The 12,241-nt window shown below is 42.3% G+C and overlaps 1 protein-coding gene across 1 annotated transcript in view; it reads right to left on the reverse strand.

The window, feature by feature from the left end:
* Nucleotides 1–12,241, reverse strand: part of cerkl (CERK like autophagy regulator) — a 33,138-nt gene that overhangs the window by 2,689 nt on the left and 18,208 nt on the right. Inside the window, exons 4-12 of the mRNA XM_080478522.1 lie at nt 8,969–9,100; nt 8,050–8,113; nt 4,900–5,030; nt 4,751–4,825; nt 1,390–1,567; nt 1,143–1,208; nt 918–955; nt 723–831; nt 535–631 (exon numbers count right to left, since the gene is read on the reverse strand). Of these exons, the coding sequence (XP_080334648.1) occupies nt 535–631; nt 723–831; nt 918–955; nt 1,143–1,208; nt 1,390–1,567; nt 4,751–4,825; nt 4,900–5,030; nt 8,050–8,113; nt 8,969–9,100 (890 nt within the window). The remainder of the gene's footprint in view (nt 1–534; nt 632–722; nt 832–917; nt 956–1,142; nt 1,209–1,389; nt 1,568–4,750; nt 4,826–4,899; nt 5,031–8,049; nt 8,114–8,968; nt 9,101–12,241) is intronic.

The raw sequence follows: 12,241 nt of genomic DNA on the forward strand, positions 1-12,241 counted from the left end.
GATCCTCTGTCCCAGGAAAAGTGTGTAGGTGTGTCGATCATCACACCTCCGTCACCCTCTATTCTAATGTGTCTTCAAATAAAGGAAACATCTCTGTTTCAGGAAGCCATGATGCTCAACATTCAGTCATTTCAGACACAGTTAACTCTCAGGTGTAGTAAACCGCTCCAATCGACTCAGGGATGTTTCGAAGCATCGGACCTAAAATATATTTCTCCTAAAACTGAAGAACATTCAGAATTTTACCACCATCTTGGTTTTTCAAGTTCTATTGTGCTTAAATGAAGATTTATAGGAGGTAACCAAATAATTGAATTGTCCCAACGGTTTCAGGATTGGATTTGTGATCAACACTGTGCAGTTTTGCTTCATGTCACTTTAAGCTTCATTATTCTGAATGTCGACGGGCAGTATTTGGATTAATTCACTTTTCTTTTACCAAACTGTCCATCAAACGTGACAATAACCATGTAGATCAGAACATTTGTGGTTTGGTGATGTGTCGTCCTGTAAAGACTCGACCTCTGCTCTCACCTGTCCACTCGAGCTGCCGTATCTCTTCAGGTGTTTGATGAACTCTGACCTGGAGGTGTTTCCCACCGCGATCAGCGCCGCGCTGCCATTGGCCAAACTGTTCACAGACAGGAAGAGTGGAGGATCAGAACGTGGTGGGCTCAAGTCCGCTGCTCAGAAGAAGGACCTGCTGGTCACCCTCTGGGTACCTGGTGTTGGGGGCCAGGCCTCGCGGGACATGTGGACTAAGACAGGGGATGGACATGACGCTGATGCTCAGATACAGGCCCTGATTGGTGGTCCAAGAACCTTCTCCAGCTGTACGGGCCAATCGGAGTGAAGATAGACAAAATGAGCAAAATATGAATGTAAAGTGTGTAAAGACACACGAGTCTCAGGCTGACCTGCGTCTGGATCCTGGTCCTCATCCTGGTCCTGGCCTCTGAGAGACAGAAGAGATGGTCCTGTTTAAAATGTGACTCTATTTAGACACACTATTTAGACACTATTAGACAAAAAACACCTTCAAACAATGTTAAATGGATGAAATACAAAAGAGATTCTTGTGTATATTTCTATAAAGATCACATTCCTCTCAGAGCAAAACACAGTCTTTGTGTTTGTCTCACCGACATGCGAACAGATCTCTGTTTGGCTTCTTTGCAGGTAAAAAAGACAGCTGGCAGTCTTCTGGTCTGTGAGAAACACACACAGAAAACAAATGAGTCCTGAAATTCATTGAATCTAATTCAAATAATCATCTCCTAAGATGCCACACCCTTCAAAGTTCATGTCCCTCAGAGAGCCTGGCCGGCCGATGATGGCTGAGGATGTTAGAGGAAACATAACATATCGTGTATCGTACGTGTCGGTCACCTCAGTCTCGCCAGCGTCTTCACCAGAGCGTACTCCCGCCGACGTGACGAAGACATCCACCTCTTCTTCTCGGCCCGGGCCAGGGTCCGGCCGCCGAAGCCGAACATGGCGGAGAAGCCGAAGCGCACGAGCTGGCCGAGTGAGGAGAAGCTGCACATGTCCACCTGCTGCAGGTGACCTGGAGGCACAGAGCAGAGGACAATGCTGCACTCACTTCGTCACACAACCTTCAAACTCCACATTGATCGCGTGTAATTTAGACAGAAAAGAAGATATTTAAACAAAACAGGCTGGAAGAAGTCCAAGTTGCTGTGCGTTTGACAAACATTAAAAACTCTGATTATGGGCAATAAAACAGCTTGTTAGTGTTAATGGACTCCTGTGAGGTTTGTTTATTTGTCTGAAGTTGCACAATAAAGACTATGTGAATGAGAGGATTTAAAACAATACAAATTATGTCCAAGCAAACCTCATAAATCTGAAGAAGCTGGACAAATGTAAGCTGTATATTCTAAAAACATTGTCTGAAACTTGTATATATGCTCAACTTAACTTAGTCAAGTTAATTTGACCAGCAGTGTCATGACTATATTAAAACTAGTCACCCTTTTAGGAGAAAACTAAACCGAAAAACTATTAAACTGACTCTATTTGATGTCATTATATTGCTGAACAGGGATTTTGTATTTTTCATATGTATTGCAAACTTACTTTGCCTATTTCTGTACAATACGACTGTACAGTGAGGGGAAAACCTATTATCTATTATCTGGTATCATCCTTCACTGACATAAACTCTTCACTGTATTTTGTTTTAATTAACGCTGCGACACTGACGACTGTTCACTTTATATTTTCCAACTGTCCGTTAACGCGGCACAGACTAAATGAATAAAAAAAAAAAACCTGATTCCACCGTCAGTACGATGCTCGATCAGCTTTCAGACAGATGAACACACACTGTCACACAGTCAGAGCGCCATCTGCTCACATACCTGCTGTAACCTACTGAAACCTGCCTGTGTGTGTGTGTGTGTGTGTGTGTGTGTGTGTGTGTGTGTGTGTGTGTGTGTGTGTGTGTCTCTCTGGACTGAATCTGATTTCCTCACCATATGGCCTGTTGTCAGCGTGTTTGTGTGTGTGTGTGTGTGTGTGTGTGTGCGTGTGCGTGTGTTTGTGTGTGTGTGTGTTGTTGTTGCAGGATTAAAGCTGAGGCGGTCAGTGTGTCACTGAGATCAAACCGGCAGCACAGATCTAACCGATATTTATCGACACCGTAAACAAGACGTAACACAGACCAGACCGTTTGAATCAAAGGTTTAGAAAACATATTGTCTGTAATATTTGTTAATATCACATAAGAAGTGTGTGTGTGTGTGTGTTTTCTTCCTAAATCCAGATTTTGCTCCATTTTGTTTTAATATTGTTTAAGATGTTATTTATATTTAGTATGGATTACTCTCACTATATGCTCTTTAATTTAATTCATTTCTGTACAGTATTGTTGTAAGAGAGAAATACGATGGTTGTCTTAGCAAAGGCCGGTAATAGTTATGTACATATGAATTCTTAGTTTTAACAATTTTGCAGATGTTAAAAAAAAACCTAAACATTTTCCATGGTATCATTGGAAGGTATTGTACGTTGAATTTCTGAGAAAAAATTTATTTAATCTCTTTTCTAAAATGACTGGCAAGATAAAAAATATATTTTTAGAGCGAAAAATGTGTGTACTGAAAGAGCCGCCAAGTTGATATTAATATTATCAATTTCTCCTGCTTCAATAGTTAAAGAAGAAACACATTGTGTCCGAACACAATTGATCATTTTAATGAATCAATAAAAACAAGTCAATCTTAAAAGTTTAGCTTGAGATTAAATCTAGAGGGAGTGTAGCATCAGTATCTGGTTAAATAGCAACAGAAACTTAATAAATAAAATCTCAAATCCAAATAACAAACGTGGGTCGCTATAAATGAACCACAACTAGGAATGTGAATATAAAGTAAAAGATTTTGGTCAGCGTTTGTGGAGGCAGAAGACAAAACAGTGACTCAGTTTGTATGAATGATGCACGAATGAGAAAACCCTGAAACCCCCCCCCAAAAAATCCATTTAATTGATAAAAGTCAAAATCACCAGTCGCATGCTACCAAACTACCACGTTTGGAAATTAGAGGTATTTAATCCAGCTAATGAAAAATCATTCAAACAGAAATCAAGACACGAGGACGTGATGTGGGGGTCCTCGGCTGAGCTGCGGCCTTTAAACACCACTTTGACCTTGAATTGGTAGCCATGGCAACAGCATGGGCGCTCCATCAGCTGTGAGGTGACCTCAGTGAGATGGTATCAGCACACTGTGGGTATGCTCGCCTGGGAGGTGCTGCAGGCTCACCTGCACTCACCTGGTAACCGTGGGAACGGCGTTCTGCCGGTGGATTTTAACTGTTTGCTATTGTTCATTACTCAGCCTCATTAGCTCGGCCGCCCATCTGTCCCACACACACTGAGGAGTGATAATGAAGCGCCGTCTCACTGCAGCCTGTCACTCAAACACAGCAGCCCGTCCCGCTGCCAGCTGATTGGTCTGCAGGTCTACCTGACAGGAGGTGGGCAGAGGTGAAAGGGGGCGGGGCCACAGCGAGTGGAGGAAACCTGTGATTTAGAGTGAAACTGATCCTGTTGTTAGACATCTGTCTGCTCTCTCCCTCTCTCTCCCTCTCTCTCTCTCCCTCTCTCTCTCTCCAGGGTCCAGCCACACCGTCTGTCCGGGATTTGTTTGTTCTCTGACAGACCAATCAGATCCAATCCGGCCAATCAGGACAAATCTGAGCGAGAACCTGAGCTCCGGACTGGCTGCCTGTCAGCATGGCGAGCAGATGAAATCCCACTATAACTGGTAGGAAGGAACGAGGAAGACTTGGCTGCAGCTCGGGCAGCAAAATGGATCATCCTCCATCACATACGTCTCAAGTCCGTTTCTCATTGAAGAACCAGAACCAGAAGTTAAGGTTTTGATTTATCTGGGACAGAATACCTAAAGTTAGGCATTAAACCTACAAAAATGAGCGATATTGTCCTGATAATAAATCCAAAGCAGGTAGACTTTTATTATGACACAACAAAAGTTTAAGAACACGTAGAAGCCACCCAGATTAACACTATAACTACTATAGATCTAGAACACATAGACCTCATGTAGGATCTTTGGTAATTAGAGGCGGTTTAAACATTATATATATACTATATGTACGGGTGTAACACACTGAGGATCACAGGACTTTACCAGAACTTCTTGAACCCAAAGTATCTCAGTCAGTGTGGACCTTGGCTAGTGGATCTAGAAGGAGTACCTTACCTAGAACTATGTGCAGGGCTGCAGTGACTGGATCTCTGACTCCGTGAACAGAACAGGACACCACATCGGTAGAACCTGTAATAAAGGACAAACATCAATGCACCTGAGCCACATGGATGGACTCCTTCATCCTGTGGACCCCCTCTTACCAGCAGGAATGATGCCCAGCGGCACGGCTGACTTCACCGGTGTCTCTGGAGAGTCGGCGTCCAACTGAGCTCTGAGGACCAGAGCGTGACACACCTCGGCCACCGAACCGTCGCCACCGACACACACCACCCTGACACACAGGCAGCGGCAGAGATACGTGAACGATCGCAACCTCTGAGCCTTTATTGTGAAGGTGAAGACACGTCACTGATCCTAAATTTAACATGACGGACACAAATGCAGAGAAAGTGACTGCGTGACCTTCACCATTTCTCTCTCAAATGCAGCGTGGAGTCATTGAGTAGATCAATTAAGAAAATTACTCAACCTTTCAGATTAATTTCATTTAAATCGAATGCTGTTTGAACCTGCAAAGGTAGAGTCTATTATTACAGCGTGCTAACACACGCACACACAAAAGTCTGATGATAAATAACAAAACAACCATTAGATACGGATGAAAACAGGGAAACAGTCCATAATCCATGGAATAGCTGCATTTTAATTAAAACACTTCAGTTCAGTAACTTTACAGCTTTTTTTAAACAGACTCAACAGTGTTTTCATGCATAAACATAAAACATGATAGTTTTCCACTGAGATGTAGTTTCAGAAATGTTTGCCTTTTCCATTTTGAGTTCTTCAATCTTTCAACTTTCCAACAAAACGCTGACATTTTTAAATACAAAATTGTGCTCAAATTCAATAAAATGCATCATACCTGCGTTTTGCCACGCGAAAACAACCTTCTAACTAAATTTAAAACATTGAGTTTTATTACGCCATTTGTCTGTATGTCTGTTAGAAAGATTATATCAGATTTTGTAGAAATTTTCACCACCGATAGATATTAGGTCACGGAAGATTCCTCTAAATTTTGGAAGTGATCCAGATCCAGATTCTGGATCCGGATTTCATTTTATAGGCTTTTAAGGATTACGTCAAAACTAAATGACAGATTTTCACCAAATTTTTACCACTGATAACATTTCTGTTCCGTGTGTGAATTTTAGATAACATTGCAAATTATATATATGTGGAACAAGATCCCAGTTTCAGTTCGGGAGGCTGAAACAGTCTCTACTTTTAAGGCTCGAGTCAAGACTTTTCTATTTACTAAAGTTGATACTGACCAAATTAATGCATCACATTGATCAACTTTGTGCCGCAGACTTTGGAGCAACATTAAAACCATAATGTTTATCCACATTGGATGATGTGGGCTCATTTACTTAAGATTTTGAGCAGGGGGGGGACAGGTTTTTCTTTTTGGGTTGTTTGTAATATTCAAGACAAGTGACGAGGTTCAAATTCAGAGTTTCTGCTTCTCGTCATCGGGAGGAAAACAAACTCCGCCACCTTGCTCTCCTCCTCCTCCTGTGTACGGATTACCTGGAGCTCCGGTCTCCACGGTGACAGTCAGCCTAATTGGCAAATGTAGGTTTCAACCAAATCCTCCCAACACACACACACACACACACACACACACACACACACACACACACACACACACACACACACACACACACACACACACACACACACACACACACACACACACACACACACACACACACACACAAGCACGCGTGCACACACAGGTTCAGCAGCTAGCTTAGCAACGCTGAGCTAATCTTCTCTAAGCACATTAAGCTTTATGAGGGCTGAGCACAAAAGCTGCTTACACACACACACACACACACACACACACACACACACACACACACACACACACACACACACACACACACACACACACACACACGCACACAGTGATGACGGTCTGATCAATGTTTTTGTCTTGTAGCCGGAGCTGGCAATGATTTTTTATAGAAAGTTTTCTGTTCTATTCTATATTTAGAACTTTAGCTTCCTCCACTCACTACTTGAGGCTTAGTGTGTCTCCTCATTAAGAGTAGTTGCGTGTGTGTTGGGTGAGATCAGTCTGGGTCAGTGTGTTTTAGTGTCAACCTCTGACAGTAAACCGCCGTTTCATTAAGTTGTTCCGTTTAGTCAGGTACAAAATGATGGCATCACAAAGGAAGTATGTAAAAATGTGTTTGTCCACACTAGATATTTCATTTTATTCCCTTATGATGAGTCTAAAGTCTTTATTTTAGCATATAACTGATTAATTTACAATGTAATATTTTCATAAAAAAATTTAAAGGTTGTGGGTTTGATTCCCCATCTTCACCTGTCCACATGTCAAAGTGTCCTTGAACAAGACACTGAACCCAAAAATCCATTCCAATGGATGAACTCGGTGCCTTGCATGGCAGCAGCCTCCATTGGCGTGTGAATGTGTGTGTGTGAATGTGTGAATGTGATTACTGATTTGGAACTGCTCAAACAGTTGAAAAGTTATATAAGTGAAAAATATTATATACCATTAAGAGTCACTTGAAGTAGGATTAAATAAATTTTTTTAAATGGTCCTGGTAAAAAAATGGAAACAGCTGAATGGATAAACATAAGCATTAGTATAATTAAGCTACAGGTAAGAGCCTAGAGAATGAAATCAAGAGCAGTGTCCTCTACTGTTTCTTGCAGGGGGGAACATATGATCCAACCTGCTCTGTCTTTAACGGGCTTATCCTGACTCCAAAATGCCAAAAAAGCATAAAATCCTGGACCGTAACAATGTCAATGTCAATAGTTGGAATAAAAGTTGAAGATGAGGGAAAAGAAAACTGCCTCCTTTGCCCCCTTTTTAGAGTAAACCATCAAGAATTCTAACCAGAAGCATAATTTTGTCGCTGCTATGAGGCCGAGAACCGCTTGAAACAAATCTCAGACGGGTGATACTCTTCGACTAAAACTGAAAGTTAGTGCTGCTCCTCTGTAAGTCTCTGTGAGCTTGATCGTAACTGAAAGCCAAGCGCATGATCGTCTAGGACACTTTTTTCTAGAAACTACCTTCTTTCTCTTAAAGGTGCACATCAACGTGCATGTCAAAGCCAACGCCACATCGCAAGCTCGAAATACAGCGTTGGCCTTAAAAGATGAGGATTATGTCCTGATCATTTGGAGGAGTAACACTGGAAATTCAAATGAACATTTTTATGATTTCCGCAACGATTTAAAACGTGAAATTTTTATGGGAAAACGAGCCGATTCGTGTAACAGAGTGAGAAACAACAACTGACCCATCATATTCTTCCAGTTTGCATTCCTTCATCACTGAGAGAGCGTGACCCTTCCTCTCTGTTACTGGAGACACAGACAGGTGAAGAGAGGGAGAGAGAGAGAAAGAGGGAGAGAGAGCGAGAGATGGGGGCAAAAAGAGAAGTAAGCAGATGGAGAGACATTGAGATGGACAGAGATAAAGTGTTCATGCATGTGTGTGGTCAGATGTACACGAGTGTGTGTTCGATGGCTGCCAGAAAAAAAGTGGGACAACGGATATCACACCATCTGCTGAGAGGAGGAGAGGAGAGGAGGAGAAGCCAGGATAAAGGAGGCGGGGGGAGGAAAGAAAGAAGAGAGGAGGGGAGAAGGGGAAGGAAAAATGAAGCAATAAGGAGAGGACAGAGGAGGAGAGGACAAGAGAAGAGGAAAGATGGAGAAACCAGGAAAAAAAATAAAGGAAAATAAAGATGAGATGGAAAAGAGAGAAGAAGGAATGACATGACACAAGGAAGGAGAGGAGAGGAGAGGAGAGGAGAGGAGAGGAGAGGAGAGGAGAGGAGAGAAGGTTGTTTCCCTCTGTCACAACAGATGGGCTAAGCTCCGCCCCCTGTATCAGGTTACCTAGCGACCAGAAACTGCTATTAACTCTGACCTTTGGACCTCCTCACACACACACACACACACACACACACACACACACACACACACACACACACACACACACACACACACACACACACACACACACACACACACACACACACACACACACACACACAGATTTTATAACCTCATCTCTGATGTCAATAAAGATCTCAGTGTTAAAAGCTTCTGACGTGTACTTTTATCAGGACAAACAAATACATTGAAAATAAATAGGTTAATGATTCTGTGTATTTGTAGTCGGCAAATAAGTAAGAAGTCAGGCGGACGAACCGGTGATGTCCGTGCGGACGTCGGCCATCTTAAAGAGCGGTGCCACGTGCTCTCTGTAGATGTGCACGGCCTCCTTCTTGTGGCTGCTGGGGTTGATGAGCACCTTCACGTACTTGGGACGATTCCTGAACGCTGCACACACACACACACACACACACACACACACACACACACACACACACACACACACACACACACACACACACACACACACACACACACACACACACACACACACACACACACACACACACACACACACACACACACACACACACAAAGTGAGCGCCTCCATGAAAGGTTATCAACCTCTAGCCCAGTTATTAAAAGTTTGAGTGAAGAACATGGTCGCGTGCTGATGTCGGTCTAGTTGGTCCATCACTCTTTTGCACAAAAGAAAAATAGCAAACACAAAGAGTACAAATAAATGTCACACAAATGTAGCGAGGAAACACGAGGAAAGAAACAAAGAAACAAACAAAACATCATAATTTATACACAGCTTCTGAATACTGACACAGTGTTTATCAAAATGTCATTAAGGCTACAATTGTTATATTTAAAATGAGTTTTCATTTTTACAGTTTTGGTGCATAACTCACCTTAATTTAAAAGCAAATGTCAAATGTCAAAGTAAATGTCTCTGTTTTCTTTGCTTACTGAAACAGCAAATATGTTTTGAGTTTCTGACTTGATTTGAACCATTAAATATTATTTAATTTTGAGCTATTAACCGCTGAAGACTTCAAGTCGTGTAAAGTCAAGGCTCTGCTCCTATACTGTGAAGAGCATCCATCTGTACTGGAAAGTCCTGGAGGACATAAAGCCTTCATCATGTGAGTGCACTCTGTAGAATAACTGTTATATTTCTTGTCATCAATAATGGTGGAAATCAGTTGAATTACAATCAGCAGCACTGTTTTCATTAATATTACAAATTCTCATATGAATGTTAAGGGCTTAATGGATTAACTGAAACACTAATCAGCTCATTGATTAATAATGAAAACAATCGTTATTGCAGCTCTACAGATGAGACTGTCTCTCAAATAAGTCATTGACCTTTACTGATCTGATCACGTTACACTTTGTTATCGCTGCTGACATCAAGCAGCTCAACACACAGAGCGAGAGTTAAAAGTCCATCATGTGACTGAGTTCAGATCAGAAACCAGCGAGAGACACCTGTACACTGTTTTAACATCTGCAGGGGGCCGTTTGATTCTGATGCAACATATTCACAACATTGTTTACATCTCTGTGTGTATATATATATATATATATATATATACATATATATGTGTGTGTGTGCGTTTCTTATCGACTTCCAGCTATGTGTACACACACACACACACACACACACACACACACACGGACCCCTGTACAGCTCATCATTAGGCAGATTTAGAGACCGCATTATGATTCCCCACAGACCAGCTCAGATCAATACACACACACCAGCTCCATTATCCAGCTCATTACTATAATCTGCTCCCAAAAGGCCGTGACCTCGCCCCGTTAATGACCCCACACACATACACACAGTACACCTCCTGCCACCGCTCCACCCCACGGCTCTGACCAGGTTTCTCCGGGAGCTCCTGCGAGGAGCCACCCGACACCTCCACCACTCTGTGCTCTGCTGGACCTCACCATTACCAGCCCACCCTGCTGGTCCCCTCCCCCCCCTCCCCCCCTAAACAAAATAAATAAAAAAATCAGGTCGAACCAACACAACTGCACAGCGGCAGCACCTGATGACAACAAACCAAAGTCGAACCTGAAACCCTGCTGAGTTTCATGAGGAAGATGCGAGAAGCTGTGGGGGTCATGGTCTCACAGGGTGAAGTATCCGAGTCGGTCACAGCCAGTGCACACGGAGGAACTTAACTGGAATTGCACTCGGTTATGTTTTCTGCACTGGGAGTTTAAGATGGTAAAATGGTAAATGGACTTCACTTTGCATTTCAACTGCGTGAGCAGCACCAAAGTGCCTTACAACATTAATCGCATTCACCCATTCGCACACACATTCACACACCAATGAAGGATGTGGCCATGCAAGGCGCTCTCACTCCAGTGGGAGCAGCTTGAGGTTCAGTGTCTTGCTCAAGGACACTTCAGCATGTGGACAGGTGGAGATGGGAATCAAACCTGGTTTTGAGACGGCCGCTCGAAGCACATCATTCGAGACAAAAAACAAAAAGTGCAGCAATTCAATTTCTGAAAACTCCGGCGACAATAGAGCTTAGAAAAACTCCTTGTCTCTGTTTGCATTTAAAGGAGCGTGGGAGGAGATATAAGTCACAATTTGTGAGTTGTGTTTTTTCCAGGATTGTGATTGGCTATCATGGCTTCATGCTTCTCGTTACACTGCCCCCTACAGGTGTGGCTGCTCATTGTAGCTCTGAACCAGGTGTACGTATATGCAGGTGCGTGTCGATTAAGACACTATGGTTTTTACTTCCGTTTTTATTTTATGTTTTTATTTTCCACTCATTTCAATCTGTGTTTAAAAGTTTCCACTTGGTGCTTCTCGTTGATGGGCTGCTGATTAAATTTCTTGAAAATACTGTTATATTAGCAATTGAAATTTCTCCAATTCCATCTTAAAAGAACCTTTCCCCAGTTCTCTGTGTGATGTGCTCTGTGTCAGAGGAGATGAGGTAATTCAATTTGTTGATAGTTCTTGTTTAGAAAAGAAACGCAGACAGAATGTGGATGTGAAGCGGTCAGGTATCCATCAGATCATCCCCGACCCTTGGCCGACGGTGGGTTGCTATGGAGCTGCTGAAGCGTTGCCATGGTAAACAATCCCGGTGTTGTGAAGGAAGAGTGTTGAGTTTCTGAAGGAGGTTTACGACTAAGCTGCTGAGTGTTGATGACAAAAATAGAGTTCATATATACAGTCTGAGGAAGGCAAGAGGAAAATAAACCTATTAAATGATTCTCAGTTTACTGATGTTTGAAAACACAACCAAGAGCTCACCATGAAGTTAGTTCATCAGTGGATCAAACAAAAAAAAAACTTAATATTCTGACTCTTAATTAGAAAAGACTGCTGTTTTATATTACTGTAATAATATTTTTTTATAAGCAGGTAAGACAAAGAAAGTAATTTAAGGATACACAGTCTCTTGACCAAACAATACATCAATAATGAAAATAATCTTTACCGTCCATGTTCCTTGTTTGTGCACACACAGTCCATACAAGATCTGCATTTATTTCCACATTTTTGTAACTTCTTCAGTTTTTTGCCCTCACTTAGAT

Source organism: Lipophrys pholis (assembly GCF_963383615.2).
Source record: "Lipophrys pholis genome assembly, chromosome: 13".
NCBI lineage: Eukaryota > Metazoa > Chordata > Actinopteri > Blenniiformes > Blenniidae > Lipophrys > Lipophrys pholis.